Source organism: Eurosta solidaginis, chromosome 2, assembly GCF_040869045.1.
Source record: "Eurosta solidaginis isolate ZX-2024a chromosome 2, ASM4086904v1, whole genome shotgun sequence".
Taxonomy (NCBI): Eukaryota; Metazoa; Arthropoda; class Insecta; order Diptera; family Tephritidae; genus Eurosta; species Eurosta solidaginis.
Window position 1 is genome coordinate 24,059,518 of NC_090320.1, and position 21,874 is coordinate 24,081,391.

Genomic DNA, 21,874 nt, shown 5'->3' on the forward strand with positions numbered 1-21,874 from the left:
GCAGGGTAGATATAGAAAATTGTTTTTCCAAAATATATGAAGACCGTATTTCATGATATAAAAACCACTGACTTCTAAAGGCTCTGCAATATTGCACAATCGATTCCAATCCTGTCAATTATTCAAAATATGAAAAAAGGGATGTGGGCGACACTCTTGTGGCTCATTTCTGATTGAATTAAAAGAGCACCCTTGAAAGCTTCTTGTTGTGTGCATACTGGAAATTCTTAATTTTCTAGCTTTCAATACCAGCGGAGATTTACTTATTTGAAATTGGAAGTTCCTAAAAATACCAAACCGCGCAGTTTATGATAAACTTATAAATTCGTTTTAGCCGTCAAACTATTTCGCTTATTATTAATATTTGAAAAAATAAAACCAAACGAAATTGATTTTTAATAGCTAACTAATTTTTAGCGAACTAATGACTAGAAAACAGACAAAAAATGAAATGACGCGTAAAGCTACTTAATTATAGAGATCAGCAAAAGGGCAATCAGCGGGGAAGCTCCCATGAAATGGTGAGTTTAGCAAATAATTAGAATCAGCAAATTGAACCGGATTTATATACTTACATATATGTTTATCAAAAAACCTAAACAAAACACGTCACTCACCTGTTGATGTTGTTATTGGCGTAACTGCTGCTGCTGCTGCTGCTGCTTTCTCATTTAAATCACCGTTGTTGCTAATATTTTCACGTGCGTCTTGTATGTGAGCGCTGCCAGCCGCATTAGCAGAGGCATCAGCAGAAATTGGAGAGAACAGCACAGCAAATGAGCAGCATACAATAAACAGCAACAGCGACGTTGACAGCGACTTTGGCATTGCTGTTTTCAAACGAGCAGCGTTGCGTGTTGTGGCAGTGAACTCAAAACAGCGATGCTGGCGTCTGTTGGCAAGTGATTTGTGATTGTTGCTTTGTTTGTTTATTTTGTTATTGCTGCAATTATTTGTGTTGCTGTTGTTGTTATTCATGACGTCACAGTGATTTGTGTTAATTATTTTTTTGTTAATGTTGTTGTCGCTGTGTATGTTTTTCCGCTGCTGCTGTGTGGTGTTAATTTGATTTATGACACTGGCACACATTTTTGCATCTCCTTTCTTTTTGTGTTGTTGCCGGCGTGCGTGCGCTATGTAGTTTTTATATGTATGTGTGTTTGTTCTTAGAAAATATTTTTAAATTGCAGTCAATTGTTAAATGTGTAATTAACGCCTGGAGGTTTTTGGTAGCTGTTTTCTTGTTCTCTCTCTGTAATAAAAAAATAATAATTTGCATTTGTTTTATTATTTGGATGACTTAAGCTTTCTTTCGTTTTGTTGTTTATTTTTTTTCCAAGAACCAACTATGTAAATAATTTTGTATGTTGGTTTGTATATATCTATGTATATAAAAACAAGTAAGGGCGGGACAGCCGAAGACTGAACAATAATCTTATCCCATTCGTGACATACCTAAGCGATTTTTAAGATAAATATAAAATAAACACGTAAAGGTGTCTAAGTTCGGGTGTAACCAAACATTATGTACTCAGCGTGAGCTTCAATTGCACATTTCATTTCAGATAAATTAATTTTCTACATAACACGTGGCACCGCCCGTTTAAAAAAAATTTCTCCCCATTTCCTCTTACAATAAAACTTGATAAGTGATTCAAAACTATTTTTTGTTAATTTATAGCTTATTATTTTAGTCTACGACCCTTTTAAAAATCTTGTATATAAAAGTGGGCGTGGTCTTCAACCGATCTCGTCCATTTATTCTAGAAATATCTCCTGCTATAGGGAAGATCTGTGTACCCAATTTTATTACGATCCGTTAATTTTTCTTCGGGTTATGGCTCCCGAAACATAGAAAATTGCTTAGTCAAAAAAGGGGCGGTGCCACGCCCATTTTTTAAAATTTGAAGTTATTCCTATTTATTGTTATATATCCACTTGGGAAATGAAATACCATTGATATAAAGGATGTATATTGGAACGATTTTCCGTCATCCCTTTTCAAATTTGGTTTTGAGACAAACCGGTTTCTGCGTTGTGCCATCATCAGTGTCGATTTTCGTTCTGATCTGTTGTTGTCGTTTGTCCTGTATTTATAGTTCGTAGGTATATGAGAAGGTATTGTCGAATTGATGCTTGTGTATATTTAGTTATGTGTATGTGCTGTGTGTTCATTCAGAACCGATTTGTGTGGCTGACTGGGGTAGGTAGAAATCTGTGATTTTAGTCGTTTGACCTTCTTTGTCGGTTTTTTGTTTTGGTGTGTTAATTGTTTTGTATTTATTTGTTGTTGTGTGTTTGTCTGTTGTACCTGTGTGATTAAGTTGTTTCCTGTAAACAAGTTTTAAAGGCTCGAATATTGTGTCAGAAATTGTGTTTATCTGTTCGTTTATCAACCAAACAAGATAAGTCATTGATATAAAGCTCTTTTTTGCAAAGATAAAGCTTATTTTATTCGTCCATGACCCTTTTAAAAATCTTTTATATAAAAGTGGGCGTGCTCCTTAACCGATTTCGTAAATTTTTCTTCAAAGCATTCCTTATAGTAAAGGCAACCTCTGCCGAATTTTGTTACGATAGGTTTAACGATTTCTGATTTATGATTAACAATATTTGTAAAATTGATTTTATCACAAGTGGGTGGTGCCACGCCCATTTTAAAAAATTGTTTCAAATTTTTATCAAGAGTCTCAATATCAGTCAACGCGTCAAATCTCAATATTCTTGGTGTATTATTTACTAAATAATCAGGTTTTTTTGTGTTTTCCAAAATGTTATATACATATATAAAAGGTGGACGTGGTTATCATCCGATTACGCCCATTTTCAATACCAATCTATTCTGGGTCCAGATAAGCTCGTGTAACAAATTTGGTGAAGATATCTCAATCAAGTTATCGTGTTAACGGACAGACGGACGGACGGACATGTCTCAATCAAATTTTTTTTCGACACCGATGATTTTGATATATGGAAGTCTATATCTATCTCGATTCCTTTATACCTGAACAACCAACCGTTATTCAATCAAAGTTAATATACTCTGTACTCTGAGTATAAAAATAGGTAGGTAGTTTGTGTAAGGATGCAAAGCTTCCCATTTTTTGTGGTCTGCATGAAAAAGCTATGACAATGAATCACTTATCTCAACAATGTATAACGTAAACGTAAGTATTTGATGAAATTTGAAGCTTCTAGCAGTAAAAAAGGAGGCAGAAATGACAGTTTATATGGGGTATATATTATACCACCGATGTCTATGATTTTATCAAACAATATATGATATACATACGTAAGCATTTGGTGAAATTTGAAGCCTCTAACTGTTAAAATGGGCTGTAATAACGAAAAGCTTCTTATCTAAACAATCGGTTGTGGGAGATATATGCTATATATACTACTGATCTCATCCATTTTTTCAGACAAAATATGTGCAATATACGAAAGCATATGGTGAAATTTGAAGCTTCAATCTGATAAATTGAGGAAGGTATGACAAAAATCCTCTTTTCGGAAAAGTTGGTGGTAGGGGGATATCTGCTATAGTGGTCCGATCCGGCCGGTTCAGGCAAATGTCTAATGGGATACCTAAATATACCCGCCCACCAAATTTTATCAAGATATCTCAAAAATTGAGGGACTAGTTTACATACAAACAGACAGACGGACATTGCTAAATCAACTCAGCTCTTCATCCTGATCATTTCGGTATACTTATTGGTGTGTCTATCTCTTCTCCTTCCTTTAAGAACCTACAATTTTGAGAATTCTGACAAAATTAATATACCATTTCATTTTCATGAAAGATATAAAAAAATATAAAAAATTAACTGGTTGGCAATCGCCTAGTCTCACCTGCAGAATGGCAAGTTATATTTGAATCTAGAGTTAGCTTCTCATGACGATTTTCGCGTTTAAACATGTTTAAAACTAGCTCTAAATTAAAAATATAATTTGCCGTTCTGCAAGTGAGCTTGAAGCTATTAAAAGTTTTATTTATTGATTATAAATTCGAACTTGATTATTTTTTAAATTCTAAACGCGTCTAAACTTGGTATTAAGTTGAAAATTTTGTTTATATTCATCTTTAACGGCGTTTTCGAAAAGCTCTTGATACAGAACGTTTCAAATTATACTCCAGTTGAACGTTTCAAATTATACACGTTGGATCCTTAATTGAGCTGGCAATTACGTTTCTAAAGAGAATTGAAGAAATCGATAGAATAGAACTTTCCGCTTCAACTTATTCTTCATGGACTCTTCTATTTAGTACGCTATACTATACTTATTGAAGTTAGGTCTAGAGGCGGATTTTCATAAACGCTTTGGTCGCATTGCGTTGATGATTTGACTGCGTCATAACATAACAAGGAAACGCCTTTCCCGCCTACTTTTTTCTTTGAAGCGACCAAAGGGTTTATAGTAATCCGCCTAAGCAGGGCTGTTCAAAAATGATATTGTAGTGCAAATCACAATACATATACAAAATTATATGTACACTGAAACTTTTTTAAATCGAAAAAAAAAAAATAAATAAATAAAAAAATAAAAATAAATGTAAGGTGCGATAACCTCCGAAGAGATCTAAGGCCGAGGTTCTCTTCCAATTTGCGTCCTGCTCCTCTTGATTTTCCCTACAAATTGGCCGGATGGGACCTACATGTTTTATGCCGACTCCGAACGGCATCTGCAAGGCATATGAGTTTTCACTGAGAGCTTTTCATGGCAGAAATACACCCGGAACGCTTGCCAAACACTGCCGAGGGGCGACCCCGCTTAGAAAAATTGTCTTCTAATTGAAAAACCTTATTTCTAAAATTTTGATGTTGCTTTGCCCAGGGTGTGAACCCAGGGCATACGGTGTCCGCCACGGTGGCCGCCAAATTGCAAACAAGTTGAGCGAAAAATAAACAAATAAAAATTTATATAAATAACATAGAAGATACTAAATATAAAAGAAGATAAAAGAAAGTAAGTATGCAAATATGATTGACTTTGCGTGAATCACAAATTGGTTTGTATGGGTTTTTGAAATGTTAAATGAGTAAAAAGATTCGCCTTTATATGTAAACGGATATAACTAACGGGTTGTAAAGAAAAAAAAAAACGGATATAACTAACGGGTTGTATATCACCTATAACATTTTGTTTAACAAATGCACACACGGATTGCGGAGAGATATGGGCAGAGTGCGCAATACAAATTTCTTTGTTAGCAGTTAATCCGAAGTTCGCGTAGGAGAACTTCGTTCAGATTTGCTAGGCTCATATTGCTTTATAATTTTTTTTTGTTACAGGTACTTGAGAAAAATTGCAAAATTTGGCGATGGTTAATAGGACATGTTGCGGAATTTACTTCATCATCAGCTAGCTTTTCTGAACCTTAGTTTTGAGCTCGATATCGCCTGCATTAATACATACTAGTATCGCTCGTGGTCGAAATTCGACCAACTTGTATTTTTTTCAACTCACTCTATGCATTCAGTGTTGGGGTAGTGCAATAATGCGTTAATAGTTGAGCAGTGAGTGGAAATATAGCAAACTGATCTATCTTACTTAAAGTTCTCATTAAAATTTTGAATTTGACCTAAGACGTTATAATCTTTGATTGTATTTTCTTAAATTTTCTACAAACTTTTCAATTGTAATTATAAGTTTTGGTATGGAGCTCCTTAAAAAAATATAACAAATATGTAAACTCGAATGAAATTTACATAGAATTGTGCTGAAATTACTAGAAATTGAATTGAAAATTTGCTTTTTCCACACCACCCGGGAGATACGCCGTTGGCGCGCTACCGAAGTTAGTTTTGGGTGCTCGGTTCCCCAGTAGGCCTATATCACCAATATAAACTACATATACATATATCGCCCATCTACTTCAATAGCGTCATAATTCAAAAAACACGAATTTTTAGTTAAGAACGAAGAAATGTGCTAAAGGAATTTAACCTATTTCACACCACCGGTTAGGTATGCAATTGGCGCTTTACTATTACATATGTTTTCAATTAATTAAATTAAATTATAATTAATTAAATTAATTATAAATACATATGTAATATGTAAACGATAACGAAAATTTCGAATAGAATAGAGGATACCTTCATACAAAATAAAATAAAAATATAAAAATAAATTAGCATAAAAGACAATATATAAATTTTAATGTAATATCTTTGTAGCAAATTTAATATACAACGTGATAAAAGATAATACAATAAAATAAAATAAGAAATATCAAAATAAATTAGCATAAAAGACAATATATAAATTTTAATGTAATATCTTTGTAGCAAATTTATTTATTTTTTGTTCACTATAAGACGTGCTATATCTAAAATGAGCATAAAATATGGAAATGCAAAACACATTTGGGTCAAATTTGCAATTAATTGTTATAAATAAATAAATTTAGTGAGTTTGAACAAAAATTTGACTCATTATTTCTGATTTCAATTTTTTTAAAGCACCTAAAATGAAAAACAAAAAATCTGTTAAATAAAGACCTATGCTTTTACGTGTAAGTAAAACTTGTCCAAAAAAATAGGCGGGTTAAGTTATTACTTCTCTTCAAACTTTTTTTGGGCGCTAACAATTATTTTAGAACAATTTATTAAGGATTTTGGTACAGACCAATATAGGTATTGGCAACAAGGGGAAACAATATTTTATTTCAACAGAAAATGAGCGAAGCAATAGTTCTCTCACCGTTTGGCGTGTACAAATATATACATATGTAGAGATTAAACATTTGAGCAACGCGACAATTGAGAATTTGGAGCTATGTACTCGGGGGGGGGGGGGGGGGGGGGTTTGTGAACATAATGCGTCCTACAGATGGCAATTTCGATAGTTGCACAGATTTTCGAATTTAAAAAAAACTTTTTCTATTAATTATAAACAAATAGAGTAATATTTGTTAACAAAAATAGGCCTATGCACTGCGGCTGATCAATGCGAACCGATTCATATAACTTTTATATGATTTTACGTATGCTAACTATGCGAAACAGCCTGTCAATTGACTGTGACTTGTATGCAAATTAATAAGTCAATCATTATGTCTACACATATGTACATACACGCAGCGGAGAAGAGACGCACAAACACATGCAGATATCTTATCTGAGATACGCCCAAAAGTATGCAATTATAATTGTGCTCACATATACCCACGCATATGAGACGCTATAAACGTAGTAATTTTATACATATCTGATAACCAACTAGTAAATTCTAGAAATGGAAGCGCCTAGAAGTATGCGAACGAGAAATTACAGAGTATAAAAGGCGGCAGCAGTAGAGGCACGACAATCAGTTTTGATTTAATACGCTATCTGGTGAGCAATACTATTGTTATTCTGAAGTACTTTAATAAAGGCCATTTTGCATTATTGAATAGTGGAGTTATTTATTCGACAGTTTAGAGATTCGAACGTTAGCATAAGGTTGCAAATAAAGAGGATTTGCACTAAATTCGTTACAATATAAATAATATTTATATAATAGTGAACAGCGGAAGCATTGCTAATAACGCAGTACTAAAAACCCAATGTTATTAATAAAGTTCTATTTAGCGCGCTTGAAAATATTCCACACAATTTGGATTAGAAACAATAATAGATATATACCTTATTGTGTATATTGTGGAATAGCAGCAAAAAAGGTAATACTCGTAGAAAAATTGACTGAGCGGATAGAGGCATCTGTTTTACGGCAATATGAATGCGGGAGCTTTCGAGTTCAAAACTCCGCTCCCGAAAAGTTAGCTGGTGAAGATGTGCAATCCACAAAACATGTCCGAGTAACCAACGACGTGTGCAAGTTGTGCAATTTTTGTGTAATACATTATAAATATTTACGTGAAACTAAAGAATTTGCTTCCTTAATGTTATCAGTAATTACATATTTATACTGTTTATGTTTATAAATTGGCACAAATTTTAATCACACTTTCTGATCTCAATTAGTTTACAAATTAATATTTAACAAGCTTCAAAATACTTTCAAAACAATTTCTTTACATTTTCCGTGTTTTCTGTCTTTACATTCCCATTCACTCTTCAAATCGATTGTATCTTCATACAAATCTCTACTAATCACAAATCGGAAGCAAACCCGTAATTGAGTGCTTTCCCCAATGTCGTTGGCCCCGAGCAAGTTCAAAGTCATTAAAGCTATTGCAAAATTGATAATAACACAGTTAAATGATCTAAATATGTTCTTTAATTAGTTAATTCATAAAAAGATTGTGTAATGAGCGTTAAATCTCCAAAGGCGCCTCTTTAAATATGTCCATAATTTAATAATTATTAAAATGAAAATATAAAATAATTAACACGAAAATTAATAAATGCATAAGAGCAAATGCACATACTTATAAATAGATGACGAAGATAATTATTGTCACTATATGATATTTCTATTAAAATGTTCTTAATAACTTTGGTAGACGTAAGAGTAAACTTATCATTTACAGTGTCGTAAAGATTAAACCAGTTCATGTGAAACAATATTTAGTTAAAAAAGCATGAGCAAGCATGTCATACCATCAGACTGAAATGTTTGAAAAGCAAAGAAATTGTTTTGACAGAAACACGAATGCCTAAAGTTTTCAACAAATAAAATAAAATAGCGACCGAAAGTCCTCTTGCAGAACAGTAGATCTTTAAGGAAGACATTTATAAACAGGAAAGGTCTTTGTTTGCAAGTCAAAAGCTGGTAAAATTAACCGTATTATGAGTCGATTTAATCGAAATTTCCGTCAATTTGTATGCATCACAATTGCTAATGAATCAGCTACGCACAAATTTTTGATTCTGAATTGACCGTTTCAACAGTCAAATCAACAAAAAAAAAATCAGCGTATGTGAGCCATAACTCTGTTAACTTTATAATTATTGCTGTGATCTTAACAATACCTATGAAGACTGTTAAAATAACAGATTTTCGTCAAAATTAGAGTAACAGTGTAGGCTGTTGACATGACAGAGATTTCTGCGGCATTATGCTCATCACAGAAAGTAGCGAGCACCATGAGAGCAAGTTTCTCTTTAAAATTAGTTGATGTATATGTACGGCGGCCACCGTGGTGTGATGGTAGCTTTACCTACTTATCACACCGAAGATCCTGGGTTTACGTCCCGGGCAAAGCAACATCAAAATTTTAGACACAAGTTTTTTCAATTAGAAGAATATTTTTCTAAGCGGTGTCGCCCCTCGACAGTGTTTCGCAAGCACTCCGAGTGAATTTCTGACATGAAATAAAACAAGTAGGTGCCATCCCGCCAGTTTTTAGGAAAAACTAAAAGGAGCATAACGGAAATTGGTAGAGAGAAGCTCGACCCAAAATCTCTTCGGAGGCTATCGGGCAATACATTTATCTATATGCTTAATATGGTGGAGGTAGCGTGCTCCGCCTACTACGCTAAAGGTCCTGGAATCAAGTCCGGACAAAGCAACATCAAAAATTTTGAAAAAATGTTTTAATTGCAAAAACATTAATCTACGGGTTCGTCCATCGGCGGTAGCTTGGCAAACACTCCGAGTGTATTTCTGCGTTGCAGATGCCGTTCGGAGTCGGCATAAAGCATCCATGCCGCGTCTCACCTATTTGTGTAGAAAATCAAAAGTAGCACGATGCAAATTGGAAGAAAAGCATTTCTTTTTTTTTTTCCGAAATGACCCATGAAATCAGTCTTATGATTCCCAACTTCTGATACCTGATGATACGATACAGTCGAGAAATTACAAGTAACAGCTGGTTTCAGGTCTATTCTACGCGTTTGAGCCCAAGCTAACGGTTGGGTTATCCCTTTAAGTATTCGTCAGCACCGTAGAGATTGCGTATGGAAGTACGTAAGCATGACGGAAAAGAAGAAAGCGCTATGAGTTACGCCTTGGATTCGAAACTCGGGGGAACGTGACAAAAGAAGACGAAAAGGGAGGCGTTTTACAATACTGGGAGCCTTTCCAACAGCGAGTAAGACAGTGGACATGTTTAAGGAATAAGTAACGCCCGTGCGGAAGCATAGGCCAGCAAACGGCTGATGGTTATAGTCCCAAAGGCAACACTCACAATACGCTGGAAGCAGGAGAGATAGAAACAGGACAGAAACAGAGAGACGTGGAGACAAAGACGCCATATCGAAGATGCTGGAGGGGAAAAACACGACAGTGGTGTGATTCCACTATTGACGATTGTTCGTTCATTGCGGCGCTGATAAGACAGCCATGGGGCTCTCAGCATCCGCGGATTTCGTGTGAAACACCTATAGTCATGTATGCCGTCAAATTTCGGCATTGAAGACCCAGCATTGGTGGCCATCGACAGGAAACAATAGCATGGCCTTATCCTAAATTGTAGGAACCCAATTTGCTGTTGTCTAACTGTATGCCTCGACAAGATGGCTGTTTCAATATGGTTACACAAAAGTAATTTTATTATAATATAAGTTTGTTGTTGTTCGTGTCGCGTAGAGACTCTTCAGTTCATCTTCTTTAGTTAGTCATTTATCTACAAGTTATCGAAGTTCTCGTTTTCTCCATGCTAACCGGAGCATTGACTGTAAGTTAAGTGCAATGAAAAAGTGTAAACAAAAGTCAGTTGCTTTGTGGATTTTCATGTATTTACGATACATTTTTGCGCTTTGTGCTACAAAATATTCAAAATTATCAACCAAACTGTGAGTTGATCATCCTGTGTTGGTGAAAATGGAAAAGTCAAGTTAAACCATCTAAAGGATTGTTATGCACCAGATAAATTCTAACTTAACTAGGTATGGTGAAAACGACCCTTTTGTCTGCGATCGGTTTGATGTCTCGTTTTTCGAGCATATTTTAGATAAAAAAAAAAAAAACAATTAGTGAAATAAAGACAGTCTCATACAACTTGTTAAATACCACATTGATAAGGAGCGTTAATCTTAATTTTTACATAAGTAATTTAGTTGATAAAACGTTGTAATGCGGAGCACAAGGAAAGTAAAATTTTTATGAATTATGAAATTTAGATAATTTTAAAATTTACCCACGGAAGTAACCGCAAAAAATTTTCTAGAACTAAGCAATAAAAATAGGCAATAAAAATAGGCTTACATTTACAGAAGTACAAGAAGCCAATCACGAGTTCCAGTTGCCACATGCCATGGGCCATATACTCGTACGCAATATTGTATTTCATTTTGGTATGAAATTCCAGTGGCAGAATCGAAGATCCGTAAACTGGGCCATACAACCAATCACTTAACAACGCTATTATCAACTTGTTGCTAGTTCATGTTAGTTATTTTATTTTTATTGTTGTTCACAATCAGCTAGTTGTATTGTTGCTATTTTTGAATATTTTGATTGTTGTTGCTGTTATTGCTTATTTGCATTGTTGTTGTAATTTTTTTCGCATAGTTATTGTAGTGGCTAGCTACTCTTAACTTGACCAGCTCAACAAAATTTATATTGGCCAAGATGGAAATGACGACTTTAAATGTTTCAAGTTGTCGCACGACTGCCGGCGGAAAGTGACAAAGGTGTTGGTACAGTGAAACATTTTAAATAATAATGCGCGGAAGTATTGCTTATAAAAGCTTTACTATAAATCCAATGTTACTAAGCTCTTGATAGCGCGCCTATAAGTATTCCATACACACAGGGTTAAAGACATATATAATTAGTATGTACCTAATGGTGTATAAAGGAATAGCAACAAAAAGGCAACACTTAGAGACCAATTGCAAAGCGAGCAGCGAGGCATTCATATGGCTGAGCGGATAAGGGCATCTGCCTTTACACTAGTATAAAATATGAATGTTGGAGATTTCTATTTCAATACTCAGCTGCCGAAAAGCTAGCTGATGAAGAAGTGAAATTCTGAAACATGTCCTAGTAACCGGTGCCGTTTGTAAATTTTGTAATTTTTTCTAAATAACAAAAACAATTGTATAAAGCAATATGAACATGTCTCGTTAATTAAATACAGATCATTTTAATTAAATTTTGTGTAAAACATTTATCAATCGTTATCTTCTTCAATATAGAAACTAAAAGAAGCTTAGTATTAAAAAGTTTTTTAAAGAACCAGCACACTAAGGCCGTTTACGTTATCTTTAGTTAGTCACTTATCTATAAGTTATCGAAATTCTCTAACCGAAGCATCGACAGTCAGTTAAGTCTAAAGAAATTGTATAACAAACGTCAGTTGTTTTGTAGGTTATTGTGGATTGACCATAGATCTACGCGATTTGTCCTAAAAAATATTGATAATTATCGTGTTAGCTGGAGCTGGCCACCCTGTGTTGGTGAGAACAAAAATATCAAAAGAAGCTGTCTGAATGATTGTTATACTCAAGCTGGTGTCAAACTTAAGAAACGTTTCCAATATTTCTGAACAAGTTAGAATGTAACTGTACCATAGCAATCCTTTAGATAGCTTCATTTGATATTTTTGTTTTCACCAACACAGGGTGTCAAACCGCTAATAACGTTCACAATTGTGGTTACTTGTTGAACAAATCGCAAAAATATATTGTGAATACACGAAAACTAGCAAAACCACACTTTTTCCTTGCACCTAACTGTTTGTGGAAGCTTCAGCTAACATTTACCACCCGAAGACCAAAGTCGAAGCCGTACGTAATATTAAAATGATCACCGTCGCCAAAGAAAAATAAATAAATAGTTTGCGCAATTTACTCTCGAGCAGAGTGTGAGAGGTCTGAATTAGAACAAGTACCATCTCTTAATGCGATAGTTCTGTGTTAGTTCGGAACTAATCCTACTCGCTGCAGAGCAAGTTCTGAAAATATGCACATTTTATTTGTATTTTTTATCATATGCTGTACACTGTACTTCAGTGCCTTGAAAACCTATACCATTTAATTAACCAGCTAGCAATAATTTAGCAACAAGTTGGCCCAAAAGCATTTAATTAAAATTGGTTTGAAAAAAATAAAAATAAAATTTGCGTCTTAGAAAAAAAACAACAAAAAAAATTTAAATAAATAAATCAGTTTAAAAAAAATAAATAAAAATTTAAAATAGCAAATTATTTTTGATAGCTTTGTGATAATTTTTATTATTTATTTAGCTATCAAAAAACTGGCAAATTAATTGAGCAGTTTAGTATATGGAATGTGATTTTAAGCCGAATAATTATTTTTAGATATTTGCGTACGTACAGCAGCGTACACGAAAATAGCAGCGAACACGAAATAGAATTTCGTCAGTTAAATTTTTCTTTTCGATAATTTAAGAAAAACTTCCATGCATTTTTTTTACTCGAAACTACTTATGAAAATATACCAAGTTCAATTTGAAAAAAATTCAAAATTCGATAAAAATTTACGAAAATTGCGAACTTCTTATGGAGAGTTTTCTGTGTTCTTTTGAGTACACAGTTTTTTTTGTAGCTCAATTTTAGCATGGCAAAGTACAACTTATAACTTACTCAAAATTCGCATTAATTTTTGACAATGTTTTATTCCGAAGGGGGTTTTATGTTTTCTTCCATACGAAGGGCTCATGGCTTTATCTTTTGTATAGAAGAAAATCTGAAACACCCTCCGGTATAATAAATTGTCAAAAATCAAGGCAAATTTTGAGAGTTCCATACTTGTATTTTCAAGGCTAAAATTTATTGGGCTACAAAACTGCATACTCAAAACTCTTCCCGAAATTCTAAATAAATTTTTGAAAATTTGCTTGTAGATTATTAAAAACTTCTCGAATTTTTCTAATTTTTCGAAAACGTTTTCAAAATACATACAGTTTTTTCAAATCCGATATAAATTTCCTTCGAATCGCGTCACATAATAAGGCTCTTGTTACACATAGTTTTCGTGATATAATTCATTAAAGTGTTTTATAAAGAAGTAAGTAAGAAAATCACTACTGACGCTATTATTTTACTCGCAGGTGTATATATGTATCTATGAATGTTTATGATCAACACTAGGCTTATGCAACTTGCACGAATTTCGTTGCCATCAAAAACAACACCGATTTCATGTTTACAATAAAACTTTGTTCAAAAAAATAGTTTATGTTCGACTATACATTAGAGGTGTTATGGATGTTCGGTTTGCGTCGTCGGTGCTTTCGATTGAAAACCCACTTTAGTAGTTTTTTTTTGAGTCGAAAAAGTCCAGTCAAGAAATTTCCCTGAATTGAAAGGTTATGGGCTTCCGAGGATCCCCAATTTATTTTTATTTTTGGAATTTATAAAAAAAATTAGCCATTCCGTAGTAACAAGGCCGGGCAGGACTTTTGTTTTCGGACTTATAAAATAATAGCCCGGATTTTAAAATTTCTTACAGAATTAAAAGTTTGGAAATAATTTTTTCTGTGGAATTTTCTCATAAAAGAAATAACAATTTGAATCTCGCGTTTAAACCTCTTATTCAGATTCTAGTTCCGACTATTTCGGTTCTATTTGCGAAATGAAAACAAGGTACCTTAGATTTGCATTTTTTTATAGTTATGTTGTTGTTGTTATTATATTAACGATATTTCAAGGAGCGTCTTGAAGGTTTTCGGGAATGTTATCGATGTTAATGGTCCTTTGCTGCAAATAGATCCGGCACATTCCGATAACAATCACCTTTAAGGAACCAGCCCGAACATCTCGGGATCGATTAATATGACAACATTAAACCTTCCATGTCATACCCAATTTTCCCCCAATCCAAACAATAATGATTTATTCGCCACCCTCCTTACTATTTAACTTGACATGTGTCTCTCGCACCCTGCTTCAACTTTCAACTGCATCAATTTCGGTTCTGAGTTCGATAAAGCAAACTTGAGAAATCCGATACCGCTCTCGATTTTGGTAAATTAAGTAACTTCCGTAACATCCCCCCTAATCATGTATGTAAACAAGCACACCACGGATCTGTTTATTTTGATTATTTGATTTGTTTGAATAGTGATTTCGAGTTTTTCTTAATTGTTCGTTTTGTGTTTGTTTATTTTATGCAGATTTTTAAGTGTAGATAAGAAAAAAATTTTAAAAACCAAATAATAGGAAGAAAAAAGAAAACCGATATCAAGTCATCAAAACACACTTGTATGTTTAATAATAGCTGCTATGTTTTGTGAATGAATTTCGGCCATTTTTTCTTTTGTTGTAGTAATTTTTCTAAAATTTACTTCCGTGCGATTAATGTTGTTGATATACTCTAAAGTTATTTTTGGTTATTATTTAAATTGGGATTACGTGCGCGCATGATTCATTAAAATCTTTGTGTTGCAGAGCTTTTGAACTTTTGTTCTGTGGTTCTAAATTTAATGCTGGTTTTTGTGATGACAAGGTCATCGAAGCAATTCAAAGTAATTTGGTATAACTCATGTTTTAAAATTGCTTTATAATTTGTGTTTACTACATATTCAAGCTGAGTCGTTTTGTTTTGTGGGATTTCGGCAGAACGAGAAACGTCATTGAATATGCCACAACTCCGAAAGCAGATGGCCTGCAAAGCGAGTTTGGCAAAAATTTGTGCAGACATAACATAAACTTGATTCGACTTAATTGATATTTTCACCACATGATTTCCAAAGATGCGTAGTATAAAAAGAGAGCTCACCTGGAGTATATAAAGGTGAATTTCCCATTATGCACATTTATCACTTTGAACGAGGGTAGGGACTTGAGGCCAACTTCTGAAATAAATTACATAGGCCTAAACTATGTAGCTCACAAGTGCATGGTCTTTCTAAAAAGAGGCCGTTGCCAGCTTTTGTAGGTGAAAAAAACTAGGCTTTAGAATAGTTGACACCTTGAAAGTCTTTTTCATGGATATATAAATCTTTTTCTAACAACGAGGGACTTTAAAAACTATTAACCAAAAATTTTAAGTTTTGGTTGGATACGAGTTTTGAAAGCAATATACGAACTGAGCAAATTAAAAATATTGTTGAAACTAAAACTAATGGCGATTAAAATACGTTCAATTCTTCAATTAATCAAAGATTTGATTAGTTGGTTGACTGATTTATTGAAGATGTAATTATTCAACATTTTTTGTAATGCAACACTGAAAATATTTATTTTCCTTAATCGCCAATAAACATAATTCAATTGTTGAATTTTAGAACATGCTAATTAAAAAAACCAATGCTAAAAAGTTAAAAAACGAAACCAATTTTACGTTTTTAATAAAGAAAAAAATTTACATGAAAATAAATTTTAGTTTTAAAGAAAAATAGAGAAAATAATCATCAATTAATTAAAAAATATTTATTAAGTATTATTTAGAAGAAATAAACTACAAAATATAAATTAGTTTTGATTGCGAGAAAAAAAAGTAACAATGTTTTGTGTATGACAGAAAAGAAATTAATTATTTTCATGACATGTTTCAATCAGTTACTTTAATCAAAAATTTTACTAATTTACAAAGCTATTATTGGATTACCTTCTCAATCGATTAATCATTAATTTGAACTCAAATTAATTAATCACGTAGCACTTAAAAAAATCACTCTTTTTGCGATTTTTTCAATCGACTTAATTCAAATTAATTAGCTAAATTTTATTAATTCATATCTGTGTCTTTCATTTTAATAGTCCCGAATAGTTTTGATAAAAAAAATTTAAATGCAAGTAATAAAAAAAAAACAAATTAAAGTCCAAAATAAATATTTAATAGAAAAAAGTATGAAAATGAAGAACTAGTTTTTATCAAAGAAAATATTTTACTGTATTTAAGTGAAAGTTTAACAGTCCGATTATTCAAATAATTTGCTTTTTAAATCAAGAACTGGAGGTTATCGATTAATTAAGTAGATAGTAACATGTTAGGTTTTGAAAGATTTTTTTTATCATAAAAAAACTCATATAATTGTTTAGCTTTTTGAAGTAAATTTTAAAATTTATATTTATTTCTTACGTTTTAAAAGTCTTGATAAATAAATTAAAAGGACAAAAAATTAAAATAAAATAAAATAAGATCGCGGGTTCGAACAACAAAAATTGTAAAATAAAATAAAATAATGAAATATTTTGACTGCTTATTAAACAAATTATTTCAAATTAAAAGAAATTTAAGTTCAAAGCAAATATTTTAAAAGAAAAAATATTTAATTCAAGGTGAAATGTTTATACAATCAAATATTCTTGCCATTAATGTGATTACTCAACAGGCCGAATATTCAAATAACTTACTTTTCGATTAATCAAGAATTATGAGGTAATCGAGTTCTTTAATAGAATAGTCATGGCTTTGGGAGGATTTTTTTTTTTGCTCAAAAATAAAATTAAAATTAATTTTTTTAGTATTATAAAGTAAGTTTAATAAATGTGTAGGTTTTTTTACGTTTTTTAAAGTCACCAATCGATTTTGTGTTTGATAGAAAAAATAAAAAGATAAAATGCATGCAAAAAATATAAATTCACTATAAATAAATTATTTGGATTAGAAGAAATTGAAGTGAAAAATTATTAACTTTAATTGAAACAAGTAAGGAAGGCTAAGTTCGGGTGTAACCGAACATTACATACTCAGTTGAGAGCTGTGGAGACAAAGTAAGGGAAAATCACCATGTTGTAAAAAGAACCAAGGGTAACCCTGGAATGTGTTTGTATGACATGTGTATCAAATGGAAGGTATTAAAGAGTATTTTAAGAGGAAGTGGGCCATAGTTCTATAGATGGACGCCATTTAGGGATATCGCCATAAAGGTGGACCAGGCCTGACTCTAGAATTTGTTTGTACGATATGGGTATCAAATGAACTGTGTTAATGATAATTTTAAAAGGGAGTGGCCTAAGTTCTATAGGTGGACGCCTTTTCGAGATATCGCCATAAAGGTGGACCAAGGGTGACTCTAGAATTTATTTTGTACGATATGGGTATCAAATGAAAGGTGGTAATGACTATTTTAAAAGGGAATGAGCCTTAGTTCTATAGATGGACGCCGTTTCGAGATATCGCCATAAAGATGGACCAGGGGTGACTCTAGAATGTGTTTGTACGATATGGGTATCAAACGAAAGGTGTTAATAAGTGTTTTAAAAGGGAGTGGGCCTTAGTTCTATAGGTGGACGCCTTTTCGGAATATCGTTATAAAAGTGGACCAGGGGTGACTCTAGAATGCGTTTGTACAATATGGGTATCAAGTGAAAGGTGTTAATGAGTATTTTAAAAGGGCGTGGGTCTTAGTTCTATAGGTGGATGCCTTTTTGAGATATCGCCATAAACGTGGACCAGGGGTGACTCTAGAATTTGTTTGTACGATATGGGTATCAAATGAAAGGTGTTAATGAGTATTTTAAAAGGGCGTAGGCCTTAGTTCTATAGGTGGATGCCTTTTCGAGATATCGCCATAAACGTGGACCAGGGGTGACTCTAGAATTTGTTTGTACGATATGGGTATCAAATGAAAGGTGTTAATGAGTATCTTAAAAGGACGGGGGGTTAGTTCCATAGGTGGACGCCTTTTCGAAATATCGCCATAAAGGTGGACCAGGGGCGACTCTAGAATTTGTTTGTACGATATGGGTATCAAATGAAAGGTGTTAATGAGTATTTTAAAAAGGAGTGGGCCTTAGTTCTATAGGTGGACGCCTTTTCGAAATATCGCCATAAAGATGGACCAGGGGTGACTCTAGAATTTGTTTGTACGATATGGGTATCAAATGAAAGGTGTTAATGAGTATTTTAAAAGGGAGTGGGCCTTAGTTCTATAGGTGGACGCCTTTTAGGAATATCGTTATAAAAGTGGACCAGGGTTGACTGTAGAATGCGTTTGTACAATATGGGTATCAAACGAAAGGTGTTAATAAGTGTTTTAAAAGGGAGTGGGCCTTAGTTCTATAGGTGGACGCCTTTTCGGAATATCGTTATAAAAGTGGACCAGGGGTGACTCTAGAATGCGTTTGTACAATATGGGTATCAAATGAAAGGTGTTAATGAATATTTTAAAAAGGAGTGGGCCTTAGTTCTATGTGTGGACGCCTTTTCGAGATATCGCCATAAACGTGGACCAGGGGTGACTCTAGAATTTGTTTGTACGATATGGGCATCAAATGAAAGGTGTTAATGAGTATCTTAAAAGGGCGTGGACCTTAGTTCTATAGGTGGACGCCTTTTCGAAATATCGCCATAAAGGTGGACCAGGGGTTACTCTAGAATTTGTTTGTACGATATGGGATCAAATGAAAGGTGTTAATGAGTATTTTAAAAGGGCGTGGACCTTAGTTCTATAGGTGGACGCCTTTTCGAAATATCGCCATAAAGGTGGGCCAGGGGTGACTAGAATTTTTTCGTACGATATGGGTATCAAATGAAAGGTGTTAATGAGTATTTTAAAAAGGAGTGGGCCTTAGTTCTATATGTGGACGCCTTTTCGAGATATCGCCATAAACGTGGACCAGGGGTGACTCTAGAATGCGTTTGTACGATATGGGTATCAAATTAAAGGTATTAATGAGGGTTTTAAAAGGGAGTGGCTCTTAGTTGTATATGTGAAGGCGTTTTCGAGATATCTACCAAAATGTGGACCAGTGTGTACCAGAACATCATCTGTCGGGTACCGCTAATTTATTTATATATGTAATACCACGTACAGTATTCCTTGCAAGATTCCAAGGGCTTTTGATTTCGCCCTGCAAAACTTTTTCATTTTATTCTATTTAATATGGTAGGTGTCACACCCATTTTACCAAGTTTTTTCTAAAGTTATATTTTGCGTCAATAGACCAATACAATTACCATGTTTCGCTCCTTTTTTCGTATTTGGTATATAATTATGGCATTTTTTTCATTTTTCGTAATTTTCGATATCGAAAAAGTGGGCGTGGTCATAGTCGGATTTCGGCCATTTTTTACACCAATACAAAGTGAGTTCAGATAAGTACGTCTACTGAGTTTAGTAAAGATATATCGATTTTTGCTCAAGTTATCATGTTAACGGCCGAGCGGAAGGACAGACGGTCGACTGTGTATAAAAAATGAGCGTGGCTTCAACCGATTTCGCCCTTTTTCACGGAAAACAGTTATCGTCCTAGGAGCTAAGCCTCTACCAAATTTCACGATGATTGGTTAATTTTTGTTCGACTTATGGCATTAAAAGCATCCTTGACAAATTAAATGAAAAAGGGCGGATCCACGCCCATTTTGAAATTTTCTTTTATTTTTGTATTTTGTTGCACGATATCATTACTGGAGTTGAATTTTGGCATAATTTTCTTATATGATGTAAAGATATTAACTTTTCTTTTAAAATTTGATTAAAAAAAAATTTTATTTTAAAAAGTGGGCGTGGTCGTTCTCGGATTTTGCAAATTTTTATTAAGCAGACATAAAGTAATAAGAATAACGTTCCTGCCAAACTTCATCATGATATCTTCAACGACTGCCAAATTACAGCTTGCAAAACTTCTAAATTACCTTCATTTAAAAGTGGGCGGTGCCACACCCATTGTCCAAAATTTTACTAGTTTTCTATTCTGCGTCATAAGCTCAACTCACCAACCAAGTTTCATCGCTTAATGCTTATTTGGTAATGAATTATCGCACTTTTTCGATTTTTCGAAATTTTCCATATCGAAAAAGTGGGCGTGGTTATTGTCCGATATCGTTCATTTTAAATAGCGATCTGAGATGAGTGCCCAGGAACATACATACCAAATTTCATCAAGATACCTCAAAATTTACTCAAGTTATCGTGTTAACGGACAGACGGACGGACGGACGGACGGACGGACATGGCTCAATCGAATTTTTTTTCGATACTGATGATTTTGATATATGGAAGTCTATATCTATCTCGATTCCTTTATACCTGTACAACCAACCGTTATGCAATCAAAGTTAATATACTCTGTGAGCTCTGCTCAACTGAGTATAAAAATATGCAAATTAATACTTTCTTGTTATTTATGTGATTAATGCCGATTATTCGATTGAACAAGAATTAAGAGTAATCGATTAATTTAGTACAAAAATAGGGCATTAATCAAAATTTTGAGCGATTTATTAATCGTATAGGTTTTGACCGCTCTTTTTTATCAAAAAAAAAAAAAAATGTAATCAGTGATTGAGTTCACAAGAATTTAACTTAAATTTAATTAAAGAGGTATAAGAAAGAATAAACAAAGGAATTAGTCAACTAGAGTCTATACCTATTAATCAAAAATTGGATCAGTAAAATTTATAGCAATCAGTTACAGTACTAAACAAAATGTTTATATTTTCAGATTTTTTTTCGGTAAAAACATCTAATCTCAGAAAAGAAAATTTTTGGATAGTTTTTTTTTTTTGGAAAACAACAATTATTAGAAAGCAACTTTAATTTTTGCTGATATAGGCTAAAATTAGGATAAAAAGGTATTAATTTGTGTTAAAAAAATTTATATAGTATATAATTACTTAATCATTAAGGATTAAATTCATGAAAATGATTGAAAAATTGCGTTTCAATTCACAAAAAAAAAAAAAATAAATAAAGTTATTTAGATGGGGTTATTCGAAATTCTGTTTTTTAATACAAAAAAAACACAAATAATTTTTTTATAAAAATAGTGTGCGTTTCTAATGAAAAACAAAAACACGCGGCTGCACTCTATACCACCCACTGAGGACGAAAAGCATACTAATATCCTTATAGCACCTGCGAAAGGCTTGCGGGACGGTTGCGTATATTGTAGTTAATATGAATCGCCTAATATAAAAACATGATCTTATCAAAACCGTCTGTAACATAAGTAACTGTTGAACAGAAGAACGTAGTCCTAGAAATATATTTATATATAATATAAAAACATGATCTTATCAAAACCGTATGTAACATAAGTAACTGTTGAACAGAAGAACGTAGTCCTAGAAATATTACCGCAGTAGGTCAGTGCATAAAGCACTGTCTTCTCTAGCGGGAC

The 21,874-nt window shown here is 33.3% G+C and overlaps 2 protein-coding genes across 8 annotated transcripts in view; one reads left to right on the forward strand and one right to left on the reverse strand.

The window, feature by feature from the left end:
• The window catches only part of Shawl (Shaw-like), a 437,991-nt gene that overhangs the window by 49,052 nt on the left and 367,065 nt on the right, over window positions 1-21,874 (forward strand). The window lies entirely within an intron of this gene.
• Mco1 (Multicopper oxidase 1) overlaps window positions 1-21,874 on the reverse strand; it is a 59,046-nt gene that overhangs the window by 35,064 nt on the left and 2,108 nt on the right. Inside the window, exon 2 of the mRNA XM_067764643.1 lies at window positions 618-1,252. Coding sequence (XP_067620744.1) covers window positions 618-1,089 — 472 coding nt within the window. The 5' untranslated portion in view covers window positions 1,090-1,252. The remainder of the gene's footprint in view (window positions 1-617; window positions 1,253-21,874) is intronic.